The 25954-nt window shown below is 44.8% G+C and overlaps 1 protein-coding gene across 1 annotated transcript in view; it reads left to right on the top strand.

The window, feature by feature from the left end:
• The window catches only part of LOC147711087 (uncharacterized), a 1001373-nt gene extending 985743 nt beyond the window's left edge, over positions 1-15630 (top strand). The window contains exon 15 of the mRNA XM_086921902.1: positions 14644-15630. Within this exon, the coding sequence (XP_086778028.1) occupies positions 14644-14775 (132 nt within the window). The 3' untranslated portion in view covers positions 14776-15630. The remainder of the gene's footprint in view (positions 1-14643) is intronic.
• The last annotated feature ends 10324 nt before the right edge of the window (positions 15631-25954 follow it).

The raw sequence follows: 25954 nt of genomic DNA, 5'->3' as shown, positions 1-25954 counted from the left end.
CACGCATAGCATTTGGTTCCCAGGCCCTGGCACACTCAGTGCAATTTACTAGGGGCTGACAAGAAAACCAAACAGTCAAATATGGAAACACCAATCCATAACATACTTTACCACAGGAGCACTTGCACTTTACCACTGATCAGCAGTGCGAAAAGTGTGCAGAAACACTACACCAGCAAAAACAGAGTCAAAACCGGGAACGTAGAAAGCAAAAACTCAGTGGAAACACGCCAAAAGATGCTAAGTCTAACACGCAAGGACCAGAAGCTCTAGGCACCCCACTAAACACCAAATATTGCTATATTTTACTACTATATAGGCAGTCACAATTGCAGTTAAAAGGGGCTTGGTTTAAGTGGGGCAGCAGGTGCAGTGACACCGGGGCAAAAAGTTGTCATAACTCTACTAAACACCTAATATTGCTATATTTTACAGCTAAACAGGCCGTCACAAGTGAAGTTATCTAGCAAGCGCTAGGGTCATGATTTCAATAGTGCAGCAGTTGAAGTGGCACCAGGACGAAAAGCTCCAGGCACCGCACTAATCACCTAATATTGCTTGATTTTATTCCTAATCAGGCAACCACAAGTGCAGTTACCTTGCAGAAAACAGGGTCATGATTTGAACGGTGCAGCAGGTGCAGTGGCATAACTCCACTAAACACCAAATATTGCTATATTTTACTACTAAACCGGCAATCATAAGTGCAGTTATCTTTCAGGCACGATGGTCACAATTTGAAGGGTGCAGCCACAAAGTTGTTAGAACTTCTCTAAACACCTAATATTGCTATATTTTACTGCAAAACAAGCAGTCTCAATTGCAGTTAGCTTGCAATTGAAAGGGGCTTTAGTTAAATGGTTCAGCAGGAGCATGGGTACCGAGGCCAAACGTTGTTGCAACTCTGCTAAATACCTAATATTGCTATATTTTACAATTAAACAGGCAGTCATAAGTGCAGTTATCTAGCAAGCACTACGGTCATGATTTCAATAGCGCAGCAGGTGCAGTGGCACAAGGACCAAAAGCTCCAGGCACCCCACTGAATACCTAATATTGCTATATTTTACCACTAAACTGACAGTCACAAGTACAGATACCTTGCAATCAACAAGGTGATGATTTGAATGGTGCAGCAGGGGCAGTGGCACCGGGCCCAAAAGTTGTCGAACTCTTCTAAGCACCTAATATTGATATTTTTTACTACTATACCTGCAGACAAAATTGCAGTTATCTTGCAGCTAAATGGGGCTTGATTTGAATGGTGCAGCAGCTGCAGTGGCACCAGGGCCAAAAGCTTTAGGAACCCGTCTAAACACAAAATATTGCAATATGTTGGACTTGGCCCTTCTGGCAGGTTCACCCCTGAACTTTTTGCCTAGTGTTAATAAATAATTTTAGTGATTTCTGGTCTTTGCGCACTTTGACACTGTGGTGCAGTGTAAAGTGCGTGCGCTCCCTGAGTGCGTGTGTGAGATTGGCCTGCTCTCCCATAGGAATGCATGGGGAATGTCTGTGTCCCTGGTAGTTCCTGATGCGTGAGGCGTGCATGCTCAAGTTTGGTATGTGCGTACTCGTGAGAGTGAATGCTGTGCAATGGTATGTGTGGCGTGTATGTGTCTAGTGGGGAAGTGCCACTTCTAGACATGGCTGTGTGTGTGCTGTGAAGGTGCTGGCGTGTGATTGGCTGGAGCTTGCTGGGATGCCAGGCTCCAGGAGTCTGTGTGGGTCGGCCCCGGTGGTGAATGGAGAGATTAGCTTGCTGATGTGAGGGAGGGGCTGCACCTGTGTCCTGAATGAGGCTGGGTTTTCCCCACACAATGCTGGCTCCGCCCCCTGTGGTGCGACTGATGACCCTAGCCTCCCTAGTGAATGAAAGGGGTGGTTGAGCCATCAAGGGTACTCCAAAACCAGCTGCGACTGGTTCTCCCCCAACCCTGCACCTAAAGACAAAGGGAAAAGGTGTATAAAAGAGGGGCTGTGACCCCATGAAAATGTTCTTGTTTGCTGCTTGAATCTGCCAGGGGCCTGCTGCTGCTTGGGCCCGGGGAAAGGCTTGCCTCCCCTGGGCGCTGCCCAGCCCCTGGACTCCTGAAGGACTTTGCTGAACTTGTGGACCTTTACCTGGTGCCCTTCTAGCGCCTGGAGCGCTGGATTGCCTACTAAGCGCTTGGGAGCGCTTTATTTCCTGCTCTAACGCTGGGAGCGCTTTATTTGTGTCCTAAGCGCCATGTGGCGCTTTATGGTCTGTAGCGCTTTGGAGCGCTCTAATTGCCTCAGCCGGTGCCCACCCGGCATTACCCTGACTGGATTGCGGGTTGGCGGCTGCCCACGCTGCATTTTGCCGATTTTCGGCGCGGATGCCACCCCGCTTATTTTCCCTTTAATAGACCTCTTGCGAGTGCCCACCTCGCTGTACAATTTAATTAAAGGCGGTGCCCACCCGGCATTGCCCCGTGGTTTCACCGCCGCCGGCCCGGAGAAGAGATTGGGAGGCGCTGTCCCGCCTCCCTACCCCCAAGGTCGCGCTGCGATTGGCCGCAGCCGCGACCCGGAGGTCAGGCAGGCTGCGGCGGGACCGAAGGACACCCGGAAGTGCTCCGGTAGAAGAAAGGTGAATAGAGGCACCCTGAGGACCCGGGAGGACGGGAGCTCACCCCGCCTCCACCCAACACAGAGGAGAAGAACCCGGCGCCTTCCTTTCCCTCAGGCTCCAATGCAGTGAGGAGGAGCCCCGGAATACCGCCGGTGAGTGACACGGGCTGGCGAGAGCGCTCCCTCCGTAGCCAGACCCGGTGAGTGATTCCAAGGAGCGGGGGCAGTTGTGGTTAGCGCAGAGCGGCCCCGGTTGGCAGCGGGTCGCTCCCCCGCTCAAAGTGCATTGGGCCTTGTATTTTAGGAGCCCCGAGGCTCCCAGGGCATTTCCTGCCTTTGAGTCCCCCGAGTGAGACTCCAGCGTCCAGGGGCATGTTTTTGAATGAGCCCTGAGAGGCTCAAGCGGCCCCATGTGTTGACGAGCCCCGAGAGGCTCGAGGGGGCATTGCTTAGTTTGAAGGCCTAGAGGGATCCAAACTGCACCTATGTATCTTTCAGAGCCAGAGGGATCCAACCTTTGCACAGTTTCGCTCCTAGGGGCCAGTGAGGGCCCCTGTCGCAGTTTTGTCCCAGCTGCCCAGCAAGTAGTGGGCAGCTGCACCGTTTAGGTTCTTTCTTTTCTAGGGACATATTCTGGACTTAGGAGTGAGACGCACTCCTTCATCCCTGGCCTTTCCCCAGCTGCGCAGCACTTAGTGCCAGCTGCAGCGTTTAGGCCCCCTGTTCTGTCCCTCAGCTGCCCAGCAAGTAGCGGGCAGCTGCAACGTTTAGGTTTTGGCACAGTGGCGCAACCTGGACCCTGGACTTTTGATGTAAGTTCTGTGTTAATGTGATTTATGCGAAGTGTTCTTTGTTGCACCTCTGAATGTGTTATTGATGCATCATGTGCCTTGTTCCTTACACCGCTGAACGTGTGTTGATGCGTCATGTGTTCCTTACACCGCTGAATGTGTTGTTGATACATCATGTGTTTTCCTTCCCTGCACCTCTGAATGTATGTTTATGCATCATGTGTTTTGTCCCCAGGTCTATACCCCTAAATGTATGGTGATATTTAGTTGGTTGTTCTTGCTAGTACAGGTGGTGCTAGTGAGGTCCTGGTTACCAGTAGTTATTGGTTGTGTACTTTATGTCCTATTTTGTGCTACAGTGATTTATATTCTATGTTCTAAGTGCTAATTCTACCAAGTGCTAAGTTCTAAAAGTGCATATTCCTGACAGTGGTCCATGTGGCCCTGTCTTGTACATATCACTTGTAAATTCTGCCCGTGCCTGTTGGCACATTGTAAAGTGTATGTTTTTATCTACGGTAATGTGTTTTGGTGTAATACAAAGGCTATTTTTATATATAACCTTGTGTGGAGTTTCCTTTGTGGTGGGCCTGGGGTGTTGTTGCTGGGGTGCGTGCGCAAATACTTAACTCACATTGCCTCCAAGTTTAGCCTTGCTGCTCGCGCCACGTTACCTAGAGGGTGAGCAGGGGTTATCTTGGCGTATAACTCCCTTGCCCTGACTTAGGAGTGGTGGTCTCTGACTGACTTTGGCGCAAGCCCTGGTCAGCCAGGGATCCCATTTCTAACATTGGCAGCAGCGGAAGGATAAGGATTTGTGTTTGCGTTCTACCACAGTGGCAACTGGCCGCACTACAATACTCTGCATTTTAGATAAATCACATTGTGGGGATTATTGTATGGAGTTTGCTAAAAATGTCATTTCTGTGGAAATGTGTTTCTTGTGCACTTTGAGTTAGGTGTCCCTAGCTCGTGAAGGTAGATCATCCCCCTAAGTGCAGTGTGTTTCTGGATTCCCCAGAAGGGTGGGATCCAGTGGTGGCAGCATAAGTGTGTTCAGTGCATGTGTCCCCCGTCCCTGTCCTGGAGTAATGGTACCTGTGTCACGTGTGGTCAGGTTGAAAAATCAGGGGTGGTAGAAACTGCCTTACCAGTCTGGGGAGGGGTGTGTGTGGATGAAGCGTGTGTTGCACTGGACAAGTGGTGTGAGTTCTCTGGATGGGGAGCTTGCTGAATGCTTGTGTACTCTTGTTTTGCTCAGATACCTAAAGTTCCGTGTGTTAAACTTTTCCCAAGAACGTCTGCAGACAGTGGAGCCTGCTTTTGATTTTCTGTGGTCTGTTTAGAGACAGATATTTGGAGTTGGTAATGTTCTGGGAGGAGAGAGGCATAGGGGATGGAGTGATTCCAAAAGGAGTGGCTGAGGTGTCTTCCAGCCCAGTGTGGTGGAAGAGGTTCAGTGTAGCCCAGCTAGGTCTCGGTGTAGGGGCTCACGTCCTGTCTCAAGAGGAGAAGGAGTGGGTGGGACTGCATGTCTCCAGGTGCCCGAAACCCAGTGTCAGGGCCTGGAATGTTTCTGAAGGGAATGTCAGGTCGGGGGCCTAGGCTGTACCAATAGGTCATTTGAGGAAGATCTCCCAGAGTGTTTGAAGAACGTATCCCATTTCTAACACAATAGTTTACTACTAAACAGGCAATCACAAATGCAGTTACCTTACACGGAGTAGGGTCATGATTTGAATGGTGCACCGGGCTCGAAAGTTGACAGAACTTCTCAAACCCCATAACATTGCTATTAAATCAATTAATTCAATTATTTCCCTGTCATTTTTCAAAGTTTTGTTACATAAACAATCATAACACTTTAACAGACTTTCTGTAACTTATATTGTACAACTACTCAGCAATCTACAACTTACAACAAAAAACAGCCTATTATTAATCACAAAGACGAAACCTAATGCATTTACTAATGCTTGTTCTTCTTTTTCTCATATTTCGCTTCCCATTTATTTTATCTCTTATTCTGTCTTTCTTTAGTCTTCTTTGCAATTTTACTCTCTTTTCTTGCCTGCTACATTTATGCCAAAGCATTCAAGAAAAGGGGAGTTTCTTTGCAACATGAGCTCTGCCACCCCACGCTTCCCCTCCTGATACATCTCTGATGGAAGCATATTCCCAGTAGGCCATTGACAATGATAAACAAGCATTGCCCACATTTATTTATCTAAGGCAGGGGTCTCCAACCATTCCTGTAATAAGAGTCACTTATGTTCAATACAAATCGTCCCAAGCCACCAATATTATTAGTGTTGTAGTAGTGAGCACGTAGTGCAAAATGACAATAGTGGCCACCTCATGCAAGATTACCGACAGTGATCCCTCAGTCAGGTTTGCCAGCAGTTATGTAAAAAGTCTTTTTGCAATTTGGAATTTCTCTGCATGGGTAATACATGATGACAGCCATAGTTGCAATAAACCAGGCACCAAGGCCAAGGTAATAATATTAGTAATATTGCATGATTTAGCACTCTAATATCAGCTTCAATTAGATTTTGAAAATCCATTTTTATCCATTCCTCAGTTTATGAGTTCTGAAAATACACACATTTATTTTCTCGAATTCACATTTTTCATTTTTTGGGATATATATATATATATATATAAATTTACCCAAACAAAAGCTTGACATTTGTTGGGCTGGGCTGTACATAGAGATACTGCTTTATTTTTCTTTGTTTTGTAACTCATTTTGTTTTAGCAATTGTTAACACATTATAAGAAAACATCTAAAAAAGAAATGGGGGGCTAATTAATGGTAACGGTGTTACATAAGGAAATGTGATTGCATAGATAAGTTTTCTACTGTATTACAAAAGCCGATATGGGGTATTATTAGTGCACACTTCCATTAAGCATGTACTTCAGGTAATGATGGCAGGTGTACACAATGTAAAATACAATGTCACTGCTGCCAGGGACCACAATACATGCACATTCTAAAGGAGTGTGTATGACAGAAAATTGTGTGGCAAGCGCAGTGGAATATATCCAAACGTCTAGTTTACTTTGCATCTTTAAGAAAATCTGTGTAAATCTATATCTTTCCTTTTTTAAAACAAACTGTAGCTCAACAATATGTTCTCGTGCTAGCAAAGTAAAACAAATGACTGAACAATGACAATCAGTGAATAAGGCTGCAGTTGTATGACAGGCTAAAGTATCCAAACACAACTCTTTTCCTAAATAGAATGGCCCATAAAGCAACAATTAAAAATGTGCCCTGCAGCAAAATAAATGCATCAAAGAACACACAAACTGGCTCTCAGTAATGAGCTATACATCAGTTTGCTTCTGTAATCCTACAAAAAAATTTGACTACAATTTGTGCCTTACTCCTGTGAAATACCTCATAACATCCAGACCTGATTTACTAAGAATTTTCTGTGAGCACTTTAGTCTTACTCGAGGCTTAGGCATGACATACTCATGAATTTACAAGTATAAGTTATTGTTAATCACACTCACTTTTTTCTCACAAAATCATGTCTTACTTCAGGAAACACACACATAAGTCACACCTAAGCTTAGAGTAAAACACAACTATCTTGGCTGACGTTCTTTTGCCTGAATGGGTGCGGCATACTCTGGGGAAGTCAGGGTGAAATGAGTCATACGTTACGCCTACTCACACAAATATCTACGAGAACTGGCCAATATTAAGTGCAAATCACTCTTGCATACAAACTCTTCACAGGCAGATTTTACGTAGTCAAAAATCTGTCGAAATTTGGCCTTCCCAGGGGAAGTCCTGCAAAAACTACACCTGACTCCACGGGCCACGGCTGACTACACCTGGTTGCAAATCGGATTATAAAAGGTCTGTGAATATCATCAAAATGTCAAAATTAAGACAGCGATGCTATCTCTCCTGTTTTATATTTTCATTTAACTGCATCAGGACTAAGGGTGGGCGTAAAATCCGTTTCGCGGGCGAATTTGCGGATTTTCCGCGATTTCGCGAACCGCGAATCTCGCGAAATCGCGGTAAAATCCGCGAATCAGCGGGGACGAATTTTCAGCCAAGCAAGGGTTACAGCAGCAGGTGCAAAAGTTGAACCTAATTTCTTTGTAACCTTTTGCAAAAGGGTTACAAACAAATTAACTTCAACTTGGACACCTGCTGCTAATTGCTTCCTGGCGCCTCGTTGCCTACTTGCAAATATTCTCTGACCCTGCTCTGACCCTTGAAGCAGGGTCAGAGAATAGTTACAAGTAGGCAACGAGGCACCTGTCCAAGGAATTAAACCTCATCAGGAAGCACTTACATATATAAAAAACAGGAAGAAGGGAGAGGATGACAAATACACCCATTTTGAGTTGTCAGGAGGGGTTAAACTAAAAGATCTTTACAGCACAATTTTCATATGCATTTTGCTAAAAAATAAAAAGCTGTATGTTCTGTAGGGGCAACTCAGGAATCTGGCCCTTCAGAGATCCGGCCTCTCTTTCTTTCTCTCGTTCTCTCTCTCCCTCTCTCTTTCCCTCTCTTTCTCTCTCTATCTATCTATCTATCTATCTATCGCTCTCTCCGTCTCCCATAAACGACTGCATGGGTAACTTCGCTATGCAAGCGGCTCGCGAAGACGCAAAAATCCCCGCGAACACGCAAAAAACCCCGCGAACACGCAAAAAAACCCGCGAACACGCAAAAAACAAAAATCCGCAAGTTTGCCCAAATTCGCGAATTTTGCGGATCGCGAATTCGCAAATTCGCGGATCGCAAATTCGCAAAATTCGCCCATGCTTAATAAGGACCCATGATCTCATTTAAAATAGAGACTCTACATTTTCCCAGCTTCCCATAACATGGGAACTATACTTCACCGCCAGGCAATGTCGCGGAGAAATTTTCTTGGCTTTTCAAAGCATTCACTTATAATATGCAAACTGTTATTTTGTATGTAGGGCCTAGTGTTTCCTTTAATAGACATACTACAGTATATGCATTGACAGCATGATCAGTGCGATTTAAATATACTTTATGTAAAATTCCAAACATCCTTCTGGGCGATCAGAGAGACATAGATTTCACTAATATGTTCTTCTTCGCTTGCCCTAGAGTGCAGTTACTTATCCTTGAAAATAGCAGCAAATGTGAGCAAGATTATTCTGACACTGAAAATTCCCTCTGGGTATGATAACCCATTGCGTTATTATACAGCAGCATATTAATTATGTGCAGCAGCCATCCTGGAAACTGTCCGGCACTATTTTTTCTATATCCTGTTCTTCAATTACACATATATTAAAACGAAAAAATAAGGTCAGTTTGAGAAATATAAGCACACATTATCATGTGTTATTTTTAGAATTAAGCCGACCATTTTGTGTGGTTGTTATTAATATTCTTATCACGCTGTATTTGCTACATTGCATTCTTTAGTGACTAAGAGGCCATCTGCTAAAGGTTACAAATGTAAATATATACTATAAAACTAATTTATAATGAGAAGGTTCCTATCCTTTCCGTCGTTGACCAATAATCAATCGTCGATGCCTACAAATGGAGCCATCTCATGATTATTATTTTCTTATTGAGCATAACATGATTATACAGTACCCAAACTCGTTTTTACATCTGATATCGGGACATACATTAAATAGTTTTAGGATTAGCCCCCATTGGGTTAACCAATATCTTACAAGTGTATTATACATTTTAACAGAATCATTTCATTGTTGTTAAATCACAAACTCTTGTAATCCTCCCCCTTGTAACAAACTATACACCCATTTAATTCGAATGTTGAACAAAAAAAATGCCTACTCTGAGTTTCCTTTGGCAGTCTTCAAAAATCTGAAGTATCTGCCTAGATTGAGGCCAGGAACTCTAGGGTAAGCCAGTAAAGTTTAACTTTATTCGGTTATCAGATAAGAAGAACCATAAAAGTACATAAAATTCATCATAAAACAGATATTCATACATAGATAATAGCCAAAATATAAGTAAGCCAGTCATTCCAGCCAAAGCGCTCTTTTATCCAAGTTGTCCTAGGGGATCAAATCTGCGTCGTCTGCTTTCCGGCGCCCCTTCCCGCGCAGTTATTCAAAGTTCTCTCCAAATTATGCATACTCAACAGTCGAGAAAACCACTGTTGTACCGTAGGTGGTTCACTAACTTTCCAGGCAGTTGATATCAAAAGACGTGCTACTGCCGTGAAAATAAACATAAAATAAAGCTGTCCTGAGAAAGAAGAGTCAACCCCACATAACATCAGTGTATCTCCCTTCTGAAGACACTGCTCCAACAATCCTCAATGCCCTCTTTCAATGCATCTAACTTCACACAATCATAGAACATGTGTCCTAGATCAGCGGGCGCCTCCCAAACACGAGGACATTTATCGTCGGCTCTTCTGCCCCAACTGAACAATTTGGCCGGTGTATAATATAAATTTAAAATTGCTTTATAATGTTGAGTATTCAGGCTTGCAGTCAGCAATATATTCATACCAACCTCTATTGAGGTCCGAATATCTACACCACGGGTCCCCAGTTTTCCCCGCTCATTTAACGTCATGATAGTTCAGGTCATCCACCATCATGTTGTTAAGTATTGCATTCATCTGCCCAATGTCAGGGGCATAGTTTCACAGGAGTGTTTGGGGTGTTACACCCCCATAATAAATGTATTTCCTCCTAAATAGTTGGGTACAGGTGCTTTCAGTCGGGTATAGTGAGGTGCCTGTCGGATTTCAACAGTACCTTTTACCTACACACAGGCAAAAATGCACACACATGATTCCCTCTCTGTTTTAAATGTCTTCAACAATGTTGGGTATTTTACAAAATGATGTGTTTTCTCTCACTTAGAATCCCTATTAATCGGCCTTCGTCTCCCTCTTCAATGCCCTTTAGTCTCTCATGCGCCCTGCTTGCCCTATAATGTATGTTAACATTATATGCCAGGCCCACTATTGGAAAATCTGAAGTGCAGCCCAGTAATATAGCCTAAAATTAGGCACTGTCCACCTCCCCGAGCTCTTGGGAGAACCATATATTTTAAAGCCAGTCGAGCCTTTGAATATTGCCATATAAAATTGCTGCACATAGCTGTGAGCTTTTTTGATCCACTGCACTTCCAACTCAAGCTGTATGGTTCTAAATAGGTATAAACCGTTTGACAAGAAAATTATTTTCAGAACATTACATCTGCAGGCTAAAGTAAGATGCAATCCATTATTATGCCTCAGATCGTTCTGGCCTTTCCTAAAATCGGCTCTAAGTTCAGTTTATTAAGAGAACCCACCTCTGCCGCAATCACAGGAGAGCTACTGCAAAGTAACAGGAGAGCTACCAGTAGCTCCTGAGCTACTCATTGTATAAGACTGATTTAAGGGTTCTGTTAAGGACTTCTACTCACCCAAGTAGTGGCCTCAGAGTGCTGGTAGAGTGGGTGAGTTGGAAGTCACCAGATATAGCTGAGTGCCGGGTCTTCTGCTATGATGTCCACTACAGAAATCTCACTGACGTCAAAGCCTTGGACATGCAGGAGCTCTGAGTCCTTTGTGTGGGGCAGATCAATCTTAACCCTCCGGACGAAAATAATCTAGGTTGGACTTGGATTAAGCCGCTCCTGGGACAGGTGGGTTATTTGAATGGCAGGTTGAAATTGAGCATCTGCAGTAATTTCACGAATTTCAGATAGTCTTTTTCAAGTCTAAGGTGGTTGGATTTCAAATTCCAGAGGGAGCAGCATTGAGAGTTAGGCCTAGGCGCAAGCTTTCAGGTTTTTTGGGGACATTGAAAGTGTAAACATTATTAAAAAGTAAATATTGTTGTGGTCTAAAGGTGACATGCATGTGTTTGAAAAAAAAAGTAAAATGTCGCCGTCCCTAAAATACATTAAAAAAAAACAGGAAATTAAATGAGAGATTAGGATAGCAGCCCTGACACCTAAGTGGGCTACTTTTTCGGTCTCGACCTAGCGTACTCTGAACAGCAGTGTTGGCGCAGGCCGAGATTTTATGCTAGTACAGTATTGGGGACTTGAACCCGCCCCTTCTTCCATTGGCTAGCTCCATAAATGGAGGCTAGCCATTGGAAGAGATGGTTGTCAATCAATCTTTGCCCCGTCACGACGCGATTCGTGGGCGTTTCTGGGTGTTTTTTAAAGTCCCGCCCCTTTTCTCTCCGTCATTCGGAGGTAGGCGTTTACTCATTTCCCCCGACCGCCGCCCACCGGAAGAAATCGTCCAGAAATCGTCCTCGGGTGCACGACGTGATTTGTGGGCGTTTCTGGGTCTTTTTTTAAGTCCCGCCCCTTTTCTCTCCGTCATTCGGAGGTAGGCGTTTACTCATTTCCCCCGACCGCCCCCCGCCGGAAGAAATCGTCCAGAAATCGTCCTCGGGTGAGTGCTTGTTGTTGGAACTGTTTCCCATTATTTTGCCATTATGTCCTATGAGCAATGTCTTCTGTTTAAGAGCCCGATGTGATCTAGGAATAGTTCCCAGAAAGCAAACCTCAGTGAGGCACTCAAACTACATTTCCCACCACGCAAAGGGATTCGACAGATTACGCAAAGGATCCTGGGATAAGTACTTTTCGTTGCTGACGGTGCCATTCACAGGGCATAGGCTCAGCCCTCGCTTAGGACTTCGTTTCCCACGAGCTCCGTGACGCGGCCTACTCCACAGAGACATTTGCGGGCCGACTCTCCAATATGGCAGCTTGGGGAAGAAGGCGGCTGGGAACGGGCGGCAGGGAAAGGTGAGGTGACGAGTGGTAGTGGATTAGGGAGGCGTACAGCACTGGCATCCGGGGCTGGGGGTCTTCCGCTTGTGTGCATGGTCGAACTGTAGGGACTTAAGGTTAGACAAAGACGGACAATTGTGGCCGAGGTCGTCGCTTTCTCTAAAGGCTGCGGGGGTGGGATTGTATGCCCTGACGGGAGATGTACTGATTGACTCTCACAGTACGGTGTGCTAAAGGGATGGACAAACGTGCACTAGTTCGATCGAGGGTTGTCCTTTCCCTTGGTACTCCCCTCTTTCTTGTCTGTGGCCTCCTTCTCCTACTACTGCCGCTCCCCTTTCCTTACTTTGTGCACCCCTCTTCCTCCAGTGCCATTTCCCCCACACCTGAGAAGTTCCTCATTAAACCCTCGTCTATTTCTAGAAAACCCGCTGTGCCTCAAACCGCAGCCAACGTTGGAACGCACTCCTCAATCTCCCACACTTCTCATGTACCATTTTATATACCCAATGTCTGTTGTCCATTCTATGTCCTGTTTAATCACGGCGTTTACTCCTGCCTTTTTTGGTGTCACTTTTCTCGCTAGTCGATTTCCCGTCTCCCCACTTCTCCCCACTTAAGGGGTGTCCTCTTTTGATATTTCCACACCCTCAATGTTAGTGTGGCTCTGACCCCCTGAATCACCCCTCATTCAAGCTGGACCCCTTCTCTGACGCCCATGAAGCTGGGTCCCATAGCGGGATCCTGGTTTCTGTTCCACGGTGCCGGGACATACTTTAAAAACCCTGCCCAGTGGTGCGTCCGCAGCCTCGCCCCTTCTTTCTCTGCCTGGCACACTCCCGCAGGGACCATTGCTGCAAAACACTGCTACTGACCGCTGCCAGCTCCTAATGTGCGTCATTTTCATTTACATTTATTTAATCTAACAGCCCCCACTAGAGCCCTCAATGACATTTGAATGTTTCTCGGCTGTATCGATCAGTTGCCTTATACATCAGCGTGTCCGTATATGTTGCAGAAGGCACAGCTATTTAATAGCCCCACCTGCACGGGTGAGTGAGTATGTGTACTCAGAGAGTAGAGAACAGCTTTGGTAAGAGTCAAGATTTCTGCTCTGGATGACAGGTAAGGTGGCTGTCTGTCAGTGTGTGTGTGTGGGGGGGGTTCTGTCTGTGTGTGTGTGGGGGGGTCTGTCTGTGTGTGTATGTGGGGGGGGTCTGTCTGTGTGTGTGTGGGGGGGGGGTGGTTCTGTCTATGTGGTGGGGTTTCTGTCTGTGTGTGTGTGGGGGGGTTCTGTCTATGTGTGTGGGGTTCTGTCTGTGTGTGTGGGGTTCTGTCTGTGTGTGTGGGGCTCTGTCTGTCTGTGTGGGGCTCTGTCTGTCTGTGTGGGGTTCTGTCTGTGTGTGGGATTCTGTCTGTGTGGGGTTCTGTCTGTGTGTGGGGTTCTGTGTGTGTGTGTGGCTCTGTGTGTGTGTGTGGGTGCATGAGGCTCTGTGTGTTGCTCTGTGTGTGTGTGTGCAAATGCAATAGGTCTCGCATTTGCAAGAGATTAAGCTATTTGCATTGTAAATGACAATGCCATTTATTTATCTGTTTCAAAACCAACACATAAATAAAATTGTTGTCATTTACAATGCCAATAGCTCTAACTTTTGCAAAGGCGAGACCGTTGCATTGTAAATGCTTGTTAAGCAGATGTTTACAAGCAAAATGCTGTCACTCACACTAAACACAGACCATATCTGAAGCAGGCTGATCTATTGCCCTACCCTGTATGTTGCTGTGGGTGGAAGTAAAATGTGAATGCCACTTGAACAGACCAATGAATGAAACGGGCTCACCTAAATCCCTGCGTGTACATATATGTGGTTGTCATTTTTATTATGTTTTTTGATCAACGTGAAGCTGGGAAAAAGCTAAATCTGACTCCAGGCCAGATCTCAACACTTATTTGGATTTAAAGACTACTAATTACAAATATTACGAATACAATGTACTTACACATATATTGCTTGCCATGTTACATGCAGTGTTTGCAGAGCTGTAGCTTTGCACATCCACACCTGAGCAACCATGCTAGTTGTGAGGAATGCTGCCACTCTACTCCCTCCCCCTTAAAACTACTCCATTGGTGCTTGTTTGCACATCCACACCTGAGCCACGTCATGGCCCCTTGCTAGTTGTGAGGTATGCCGCCACTCTTCCCCCTCCCTTTCAAGCTACTCCATTGGTGCTGGTTTGCACATCCACACCTGAGCATGTCATGGCCCATTGCTAATTGTGAGGCATGCCGCATCTCTACCCCGTCCCCCTTAAAACTACTCCATTGGTGCTGGTTTGCATATCCACATCTAAGCCAAGCATGGCCCCTTTGCTCGATGGGAAACATGCCGCCTCTCTACTTCACTGGAGCTGATACAATACACTTGGATAGATTGTTTGTGTGATTGGTTCTCTGTCCACTCATGAATTATTTTATTATTTCTTTGTTTTCAACAGAAAAATGATCCATCCCTTATTAGAACAGGCCCAGAGGATACCTTGAGAAGCCACCTCCTCGTTTTCGAAGCGGAGAAGTCGAGGAAAGAAAACCGTGTTGTTTTTCTGGAAAACGGAAGAGAAAAACTATGAAATTACTCAACCAAGCATCTGGATTAGAATCAAAATATTAAAATTCTCATCAACATACTTTACAATATTTCCTGCAACTAGGGTGTTCTATTTGGATGGCATTTCCATGTAGAGAATCACAACTACACCAAAATGTTCAACTGAACTTTTGATCAATATTTTCTCCTTTAGTAAGAACTGCCAAACAGCTTTTGCCTGCTGTCCATGATTAATGACTGCTGGCTCATGATCAAGCTTGCCATAACCAGCAATAAGTCTTCTGCCCTAGTAGATCACGTGTTCACTCTGTGGCCAGTGGACAGCAGCAAGGGAAATGTTTTCCATTATATAATTGTATTGGATCACAGAGAATACTCTCATGCTTAAGGTTTACTCTTGAATCTCTTATTAATGCCATAGTTTATGAGATCGCAGGGCGGCTAAAGTATAAACTTAAATCTCTGGGTGATGGACCTTCAAGTTTAAAGTTAATTATGCTATTCCCATATAAATGTCAAATACCATAATTTGATCAGTAACATGCTACACAGTTCTTTTTTTAGATTTGCTTAATTCATCAGATACAAATTTGTAAAAATCAACAATTATTAATAGGTTACAGCAAATGAAAAAAAAATATGATTTTAATCGGCAAGAATGGACTTGCGCTACTCAGTCCCATAGCCAGGAGTCCAGATTGCATCTAAATTAACCAAAAGTGATAACTTTATTTTGGAGGAACAAATCTGTTTTTAAATCTCAATAATGCCAATAATTATTACATCAAATAGCTCATTTACTTCAAATTTAAATGTTCATGTAATTTATTTAGCATCAAACCAGATATTTACAAATAAAAACCAATCACAAAAGCCCATCTTTTCAGAAACGTTTTTGTAATATTCTTGATCTTGAATGTATATAGTTGCAAAGTTATTTAATCAAATCCAAGAAGGAGGCAGGCTGTGTTCATACCTCTTTCTGATATGTACTAAACTTCAGCCTCTTTTTCTCAAAAGTCAGTCATAAAGGACCTATTTATTGTATGATCAGGTCATGACATCGGCTAGTCCAGAACAAGGTACATACAAGTAAACCTGCCTGATCTGATGTGCTGCCTTACCACTGTGGGCTTTAGAGTCTTATGAAGGTCACCTATAGGAGCAAATCTGAAGGGTGCCATATAAAAGGGTCACAGTAGGAAATGGAACTGGGAGATGACTCCGGGTAATTCCTGGTTAAAAAAAAGAAAACAAAATAGTGATTCCATTCTTGGGTCTAAAGCAGGGCCAAACTCTTCTTTCTCCCACTCTTGCAGTTTCCATGTGGGCCATAGAGTAGGGGACTACTTTCAGAGTAGGATGTGCTGCAGTGACCCAAAAATGCAAAAAACAGTTCGGACTGGACTGTTCCCATGAGGCACAGGGTCAGAGCTGATTTGCATATAGCCAGTGTCTAACCCAGGGTGGTGTGGAGTGCAAAAAAAATGATGGATTTAGGCCCAGATCCTTGTACTGGGGTGAATGTATGACATTGTTCTACATTCTGTCCATCAACTGTGTTTTTTGCAATTTTCACCCCGAGTGTGCTGGGTATACTCAGACGTGAGTCCCAGGCTCTCCACACCACTGGAGTCAAGCTATCCAGGCTGTTGAAGGCTGATAGCCAGAAACCGGTCCTTGGATGCTTGATTCCGGTCTGGGAAAGACATGGATTGGTAGTTCGGACTGGACTGTTCCCATGAGGCACAGGGTCAGAGCTGATTTGCATATAGCCAGTGTCTAACCCAGGGTGGTGTGGAGTGCAAAAAAACGATGGATTTAGGCCTAGATCCTTGTACTGGGGTGAATGTATGACATTGTTCTACATTCTGTCCATCAACTGTGTTTTTTGCAATTTTCACCCCGAGTGTGCTGGGTATACTCAGACGTGAGTCCCAGGCTCTCCACACCACTGGAGTCAAGCTATCCAGGCTGATGAAGGCTGATAGCCAGAAACCGGACCTTGAATGCTTGATTCCGGTCTGGGAAAGACATGGCTTGGTAGTTCGGACTGGACTGTTCCCATGAGGCACAGGGTCAGAGCTGATTTGCATATAGCCAGTGTCTAACCCAGGGTGGTGTGGAGTGCAAAAAACGATGGATTTAGGCCCAGATCCTTGTACTGGGTTGAATGTATGACATTGTTCTACATTCTGTCCATCAACTGTGTTTTTTGCAATTTTCGACCCAAAAATGGCCATAAGGCCCCATTTTAATTGCAGCCTACTGCAGTGCATGGCTAGTTTGAACATTTGTGTAGAGCCCTGACCTTCATCACATGTAGCAAGTAAATAGGTTGCTATTTTCATATACCCACCCACAAAAGCTGGGTGGCCGGCTGGCAAGAGCATTGCCAGTTTCAGTGGTGAAAGATTTGTCACTCCCCAGTGTAGCACTATTTGAGTGGCCTTTCCGTGAACAAGTGTATCTGCAAGCAAACTTCAGCAGGCGGTTGCATTAGTTATGTCTTCAGAAGAGCACAGACTGCCATCATGCATCCTAGTTATTCAGTACTGTGAGCTGATAATAATGTACATTAAGAGCAAGTAGTTAACCAGTTGAAACAAGTGATCAGAGATTTGAAGCACGGTGTCAGGCTGATGATCGCCTTTACGTTCTTCCTGATGACAGGTTGATCATTCCAAGATCAGTGGATCTTAACAGAGGTCTCGCCTTTGCTGAGGAGCACTTCTGCTGAAGTGATCAGTAGAAGAGCATTGGATTACTAGCAAATCGAAGTCCACATAAATGTGCTAGACATAAGGTCTGTATGTTTTACCCTGATGTCTTTCAATCAGACCTTAGCAAACATGTAGCAATACCGTTAATGGGCAACCACATGTTCTAAATATGATAATGTGAACAAGTTTCCTACAGTTGTCTTAGGAGAGCCAAGCTTTCTTTAATATGCCATCGACCAATGGGTTGACATCAAAGCCAGGCACCTTTCAAAATGGGAGCTTGATATAGAATAGAGGAAACATTCTCAGCATGGGTAATGTCCTGGTTGCTGTAAGGGAAACAACTACTTGTCAGATCTTCATAAGCGAGAACTGTTATCAAGGAAATCCAATAGCATAAGAACCACCTACCCATGCAGTCCTGCAAGCACTCCTCACCATGGGGTATAGGGGTCATCTGTTTACATGGCTTTATTGAGCACTGCAGACCCACACTGGCGCCTCCCTCTCTCCCCGACGTGTGAAGTGGGAGGAGGACATGGGGAGAGTCTTCCACAATGCTGAGTGGGTTCCGTCGCTGGCCTTTCCACAAACTGTTTCCAGGAATAGCAGATTCAAGAACACACAGTTTCATATCCTGCACCGGGTATATTTAAACCCCCACAGCTTCATCTCTATTTTCCCGAGGCTAACCTCCAGTGCCCCCCATGTAATGCGGACGATACGGATCTTAACCTTATGCTGTGGTCCTGCCTCTGTCCACACCACGCTGCACGCAGTCATTGACCTCACAGACATATTCACCTGGGAGGCTTGCACCATAGGCATATTGAAACGCAGAAAGAAGCACTCTGTGCACACTCGTTTAGCAGAAATGGCCCTTCTTGCCAAAAGAACACACCCTCACTGCAGTGGAAGGCAAACCACGCACCTCTGTTGGCAGCCTGCCAGTACGTTATCCCTAAGTGGGGGCAGCCCTTCAGTTTGAAGAAAAACTGCATCTTCGCAAGCACCCAATATCTCCAGATTGGGAAACCCTTCATTCAACATATGTCCCCAGGCGTTCCTCCCTCTTGAGAACAACCTCAACATGAGCTGACCAGCACCCCTGAATATTTACATCAGCCTTACGATGGGCCATCACCCATATTTGCCATCAGAACTGTTGTCTCCCTCTCCTCGTTCCTGTTAATACAGGGACATATCGGACCAGCCATCTCTACCCTCTGATCTCAACCTGCACGTCTATCCTATTGCAGCACTGCAATGACTACCTCCCTGACCTACATGCATCACTGCTACCTTCATCTCCCCTTGCTCCCAGTTATAACTGTTCTATTCAGAGGTAACAACTTTATATAATTATCATTGAGGGTCTTGAGAATAGACTGCCTATGTGTTGCTTGAATATTCTGGGCTATTTGTAGAATGTTTAGGTCATATGATTTTGTTCACCTAGCAGCAGTGTCTGATCTCATGTCTGATCTCATGATGACTCCCTGTATGGGAATCCCCCTGTTGTATCTTCTTAACCTGGCAAAAACTGCAGTAAAAACTGTATCAAAATAAGCAAAATCAATATGTCTAAATAATAGCCCTCGGGCTTCTTCCCCATAAATTAGCATCTAATAATTCTGCAATATGTCTCAACGTTATTGCCCAATAGTATACCTGAAAATTTGGTACAGACCAACCCCCCCTCTCTCTGGTCAATGTCATATATTTCATAGCTCGCCTGGGGCGTTTCCCAGCCAATAGAAACCAGGAAGTTATCCGCTCTAATTTTTTAAACCACGTTTGATCAAACAATAAAGGAATAGCTCTTAACAAATACAAAATTTTAGGTAACAACATCATCTTTACCACATTGCATCTCCCCATTAAAGTTAGTTGGAGATTATTAATCCGGCGAGCATCAGCATCAATTTTACCTATCAACGGATTTAAATTGAGCTCTACTATCTCATCTGGGTTGGCACTAATTTCAATCCCAAGATATTTAGCATTATGAACCACCCGAGAATCCGCTAGGACAATTTTATTGTTGCATATTATTTGAGTTTTGGCCTAATTTAAATGATACCCTGAAATCCTACCAAACCGTGACGTAATAATCTGAATTTCATGTAATGCTGCCTGTGGGGAGTCTGTCAAGATAGCAAGGTCATCAGCATACCCTAAAATGTTTGTATCTCCCCCTTTCGACCTTATTGAGCGAATCAAAACATTAGAATTCTTTTTTAATTAAAGGATCAATATAGATAGCAAATAATAAGGGGGAGCAGGGACACCCCTGCCTAGTACCTCTCAGAATATTGATTGTACCTGTCTGAGTTCCCATAACCGGGATTTGAGCCGTGGGTTGTTTATACATACTCTGGATTGCACGGATAAATCTCTCCCCCAACCCATAATTCCACAGAGCAGCCCATAAAAAAGGCCAGGAGACCCTATCAAAAGATTTCTCTGCATCTAGCAGAATTAAAGCCATAGGGTCTCCTGAAACCTTAGTATAATCAAACAACGCAATTGTACGTCGTATATGATCTATTGTTTCAAGACCAGGCACAAACCCATGTTGCTGAGAGGAAACAAGCTTTTTAATTACCCCTGAAAGTCGATTTGCGAGAATCTTGGCATATGTTTTTGTATCGCTATTAATGAGCGTAATTGGGCGGTAAGACCCAGTATCAGATGGTATCTTACCCTTCTTCAAGAATGTAATGATTCTAGCTCTTCGCCACGACTCGGGAGGGGTGTCCCCATTCTGAATCCTACGGAACATCTCCAACATGACAGGTGTAAGCTGCAATCGAAAACACTTATAAAATTCCCCCGGTAGGAAATCAGGGCCGATAGCCTTACCGGCAGGGAGAGAGTCTATAGCTAACCAAATTTCATCAATTTTAATATCTGCCTCTAACGCATATCTCTCCTCTGGATGTAATGCATCAACCTCAATCTCACTAAGATATTCTTGAATATCCGCCTGTACTACCTCGCAATCACTAATATCCTCATTATAAAGTTTTTGAAAAGCTAGAGCAATTGCACCCTCTAAATAACCCTACATCCGGATCGAGTATGCTTTTAATACGCGATACAGACTCTCTTTGTCGAGTTCTAGCAGCTAGTAAGTGGCCCGCCCTTTCGCTGTTCTCAAACATTTTGGACCGCCATGCAATATATTTACTTGCTGCCTTAGCCTGCGATATTTCTATTATAGCTGATTTGACTAAGATAATCTGAGTATGAGCGGAGTCGCTGTCCTCAGTCCGCAATATACTCCGTGCCAGATTTATCTCTGCTTTTTCTAAATCTCTATATAGTATCAGTAATTTCGCTTTTTCTTTCTTCTGGTTTTCCCATCCAAAGCGAGTGGTCTCGCCCCTTATCCCAGCCTTGAGTGTGTCCCATACATTTTGTATACCGGTACTACCCATGTTTTCATCTAAAAATCTCACGATCCATGCAGCCGTGGGTTCTGTATAAAAATTGTCTCTAAGCAGGCCACGATTAAACATCCAGACCGCTGGTTTACTACCACTCAATTGTACTTTAATCTCAAGTAAAAGCGGATTATGATCAGACATCACTCTCGGATATCTAGTAATACTAGACTTTGGAGCAAGACATGAGGAAATAAAAAAATAATCAAGCCTAGAGCATATTTTGTGAGGTGCAGAAAAATAAGTAAATCCTGGCTCCTCCTGCATAAAAAAAACCCAGGCATCGATCAAACCATGAAAATCCATCATATACCGTAAGGCCCTGTATACCTTTGGTTTCGACCCTCATATACTATCTCCGAATGATTCATTAGCCCACAGTCAATATTTATATTAAAATCCGCACAGACAATAAATGGAGCAGGCCACCCTACCAGCTCCAAATTCAGCCACTTATATATTTCTGGGTCATCAAGTACTGGGCCTTATATTGAACATAATGTAAGATCTTTATTCAGGAATTTACCATGCACAATGACCCAGCAGCCAAAACTATCAGCTGATGAGCGAACTATATTAAACCTCCCTCGTTTTGCGAGAATAGCGACTCCTTTCATCTTTGCTTCCAATTTAGTCCACACTACTAATTGGAATCCCTCAAACCCCATAAGTTTATGCCGACTAGCTTCAATATGGGTTTCTTGAAGGCAGATAATGTCTGCCCGTAGAAAATGCAAATCCTCTCTAATCCGGCATCGTTTGATTGGGTCATTGAGCCCGCAAATATTAATAGGCGCTACTCGAATATTGGCCATATCACTAAAGAAACATTCCTAACACCAGACCATTCAGCACTACGTATCAAACCAAAGCAAACAAAACTTTTCCCGAGAGCAAGTCCCAGTCCAAACCTTCCCTCCCCCTGTAGTGTAGCCTCCCCCTTAACCTCCCCGCCCCGCAAAACAGGCAAAAAGGGTCAATAGACCCATGTGATGCCTCCTGCTTCCCAAATGTCCCATGGTCGCTCCCTGTCCGAGGTACCTCCTACGGATAGAGCAAGATAAAGAAAACAAAAAAGAAAAAATAAATTCCCTGAGGATCAGCAGAAAAGAAAAAGCCAGATGCATACAGCAGCTCAGAGAGAAGAGTAGTGAAAGCCACTTCTAAGTTAGATCGGAGTCCTTTTAAACTTAAAGTCTATTAGCCATCAGGGAGTTCCTTCAGATTCTCTTCAGCTTGTATATCAGAGGTAAATACCCGAATCTTGCCATGATAGATAACTTAACGGTGCAGGGTTCATAAGAAAAACCTCGCAACCCTCCTTTTGAAAAGAAGTAATCAGCAACTGGAGTCGCCACCTCCGTTCCACTGTGGCGTGGCAAAATCGGGCCGCACAAAAAATGAATGTCCCTCTGCAGATCTTTTAGATTCCGGTCGGGCTTTTTCAAAAATGGCTTGCCTCAAAAAAAAATTGCCGAAGAATATTAATATAGAACGCGGTTTGTTCTCAGGACCAGCATTTTTTTTAGCATAAGAGGAAACCGGTGGACTCTCTGTATCTCGGTTTCCCAACACCATTGTGAAAGCTCTGGGAAGGCGGATTTGAACAATTTCAAAACAAATTCTCTAGTATCCTGCCCCTCGGCCTTCTCCTCAATTCCTAGTAATCGTAAATTATTCAGACGAAGACAATTTTCAGAGTCCTCAAGCTTCCACATTATGTCCGCGAGCTTTTCATCATTGGCAGTAGTTTTTGTTTCTGTGCTCTGTAGTCCAGCCTCAAGCCCTACAATCCGTTCTTCGAGGGCAGCTGTCCTGGCTATAACCTCTGAGCAAGCTTTGGTATTCTTTCGGATGGCCCCTTGTATTTTCAACGTGGCCAGCTGAGCCCTCTTATGTTCCTGTCGTGCCTCACTTTGAATGGATTTAAGCATAGCATATATCAAGGTATTGGAGGGAGGCAGATCTGTTTCTCCCATAGAGGGTCAGGTTTAAGGTCTTTTTGGGGGCTTTTAAAGTCTGGTCTATAGTTCGGAAACTGTAATATCGGGAGGATACATGTATACTCCCCTTTTGCCGGCAACACCCTTTTACCAGGAATTTTTCAAGATGAATATTTCAGAAAATGGGCATCACAAGGGGTTACTGTAATAGAGGATATTGTTTCAGAATCATGGGTATTGACCTTTGAAGCCATAAAACAGAAATTTGGAATTAGCAATCGGCACTTTTTCAAATTTTTACAGATCCGAGACTTCTTCTCCCAAAAAAATGTTAGCTGGATGCGTATCCCGCTAGTGGATGCCATTAAAGGGGGTCAATCAACTATATCTATGATTTATAAATTGCTAAATGAAAGACGGAGTGATGATTTAAGTAAGCACTTTACTCGTTGGCAGACTAGATTACATGTGGGACTGGAGATATGCGAAGAGTCTTTAAGCTATAGCCAAACTGCTACCATATCTGCAAATATTCAGGTGCAGTGCTTTAAGACATGGTGTAATTTGTATATAATTCCGCATCGTATACAACAATGGGGTGGCACTGTAGGGGTAAATTGCCCTCGTTGTGGGGAATTTTCTGCTGATAGCATTCACATGTTTGCATCTTGTCCCTGCCTGACACCGTTTCTGAACAGAATTGAACAATACTTGGAACAAATGTTCAGATGTGTGATACCATTAACACCACGGGCCATAATTCTCGGGGGTGTGGATCGAAATATGACTGAATCAGAGAGAAAGTTATTTTTTACTGCCATGGCTATTCTCCGACTATGTATTGCCACTGTTTGGTTAGACTGTGCCCCCCCCGAATCCACATGAGTGGCTTGGCAAATTTATTAATGTGAGTAAGGTGGAAGTTCTGGTTTTTAAGAGACAAGGACCTAGAGCCCGGAGCGAGGGTGAATTGATTTGGGAACCTTTAATTAATTGGTTGAACTAGGACAATTGAGGTCTAAGAAGCTTGATGTAATAGAATAATTTGGTTATATTCTTTTCTTTTCCTTCTTTACCTTCCTGTAGTGCTCCTGGGGTGGGAGGGAAGGCTGGGTGGTGGATAAACAGAAAAATCTTGATTTATGACATGGATACTGTGTATGTTGATTTTCAGTTGTCTTGCTTGACTTGTAATCTCGTCATATCTCTAATAAACAATAAAAAAAACTGTATAAAAAAAAGGAAATCTTGAGGAATTTTTTTGTTTCATTAGGGTTTTTTTTCTATGCTCTCCTCTGGTTTGTATGCTGACTGGGAGAGTACCCAGAATCAGAAGAACCAAATGTTCTGTAATTCTCATTATGGACCAGACAGTTCTGGTAAAGACCTCCGAGGAAGATGAGAAAATAAGCTTGTCAGACTCGTGCTGTGCAAGCAAATACTAATGAGAGTAGGGAGTTCTGTAGTAGGGGATCTCTGTGTATAGTCATAATCTAGTGAATAGTCCCGCCCATGTGCGTGGACCCCGGCAATCAAAAATAATCTCTTAAGTTGTCAAAAATAATGCAGAAACTGCAAAGACACTTAAGAGAGAATTTAAAGACAAATAATGCAGCCTATATCCACAGGCTACACTGTCCAGTACTTCAACTAGAAATTCCACCAAAAAAACACTACACATAATACAGCCTGCCAGTTTCTACCATAGAGAAACTTGCCTCCCCCAGTCAAAGACTCTGGAATGATAGAGAGGAAGGTAGGGACAGACAAGCCCCATAGGCTGCCATTATGTGGCTTAAATAGGATACTGTGCCTTTAAGAGAACTTTCCAGAACTTCTCCCAGTATCCCAGAATGCATAGCAGGTCCCTCTACTTTCAGTTCTTTTTTCCGGCTCCTGCTTACAGGACCCTGGCATTGAGCTCTCCCTTGTTTCAAGGGTTTATTGGATATTTTGGCACTTTTGTGTTCTAAAAGTGTTCAGTTTACTGTCTTGGTGTTCTCCTTCTCTTTTGTGTGTTGGTTCAGGCGTTTAAGGGCTCTAAAATGCCTGGCCTTTTTGATAAGTGCCCAGCATGTGGGAGGAAGAAGGCCAAGAGTGATCCCCATGATGTCTGCATCGTCTGCCTCCCTGAGGATCATGTCCCTGAGGATTGTGTCATCTGCCAGCAGTTTACTGCTCGGACTCTGAGGGACAGGATGAAGATCAGGCTTTCTGGCCTTGAGGAGAGGCGTCTGCAGGCTGCAGGTGGGTCTGGGCAGGCTGGGAAGGTTCCCTCTGCCTCTGCTGAGGCCTCTGGGGGGCTCCCCAGGGGCAGGAAGTCCAGCAAACGGTCCCGGTCTCCGTCGACGTCGATTGCATTGACGACGACGTCGAGAGGGATGACGGCGGTGTGCTCCCCTTCTCCCCGGGGCTCCGGGTCGAGACGGCGTGACGGCTCGACGTCGAAGATCATGGAGAAGTCGCCGTCGAAGCCACCGTCGACGTCATCGTCTTCGTCGACGTCAAGGTCTTCCTATCGACGCCGAAGGCGAAGTGACAAGCATCGACGCTCGCCGTCGAGGCGACACCGTCGATCCCCGTCGAAGCACCGGTCGACGTCGAGGGGCTCCTCGACGTCGAGAGCATCAAGAAGACGGCGACGCTCGTCGTCGAAGACGGAACGCTCGACGTCGCGGAGGCGGCGTACGACGTCGCGAAGGAAGAGGTCGACGTCGAGGGGTCGGCGTTCGACGTCGAGAAGAAGAGGGTCGACGTCGCGGAGGCAGCGCTCGACGCCGGAGTCACGGAAGCATCGTTCGACGCCAGAAAAGCGACGCTCTGCGTCGAGCAGAAAGCGGTCGGCGTCCGGGAGTCGTTCAGCCTCTCCAAAACGGCGCAAGAGGGATTCTAGTCCCAGAAGTCACGCTGCTTCTAGTGGAGGACGCAAGAGGAAGTGATCACCTGCTGAAGGGGCTGGATCTCCGCCCCCTTCGCCTAAGGGGTCACCGGGCTCGGTGTACTCAGAGGTGTACACGCCATCTCGGCCTCGGACTCCAACTCCTCCTCCTGTTCCTAAAGAGGATCCTCCACCCAAACCTCCAGGC

This window comes from Lissotriton vulgaris, chromosome 5 (genome assembly GCF_964263255.1).
Source record: "Lissotriton vulgaris chromosome 5, aLisVul1.2, whole genome shotgun sequence".
Classification (NCBI taxonomy): Eukaryota; Metazoa; Chordata; class Amphibia; order Caudata; family Salamandridae; genus Lissotriton; species Lissotriton vulgaris.
The sequence above is the reverse complement of the archived record's forward strand: the minus strand, read 5'-3'. Positions and strand labels throughout refer to the sequence as shown.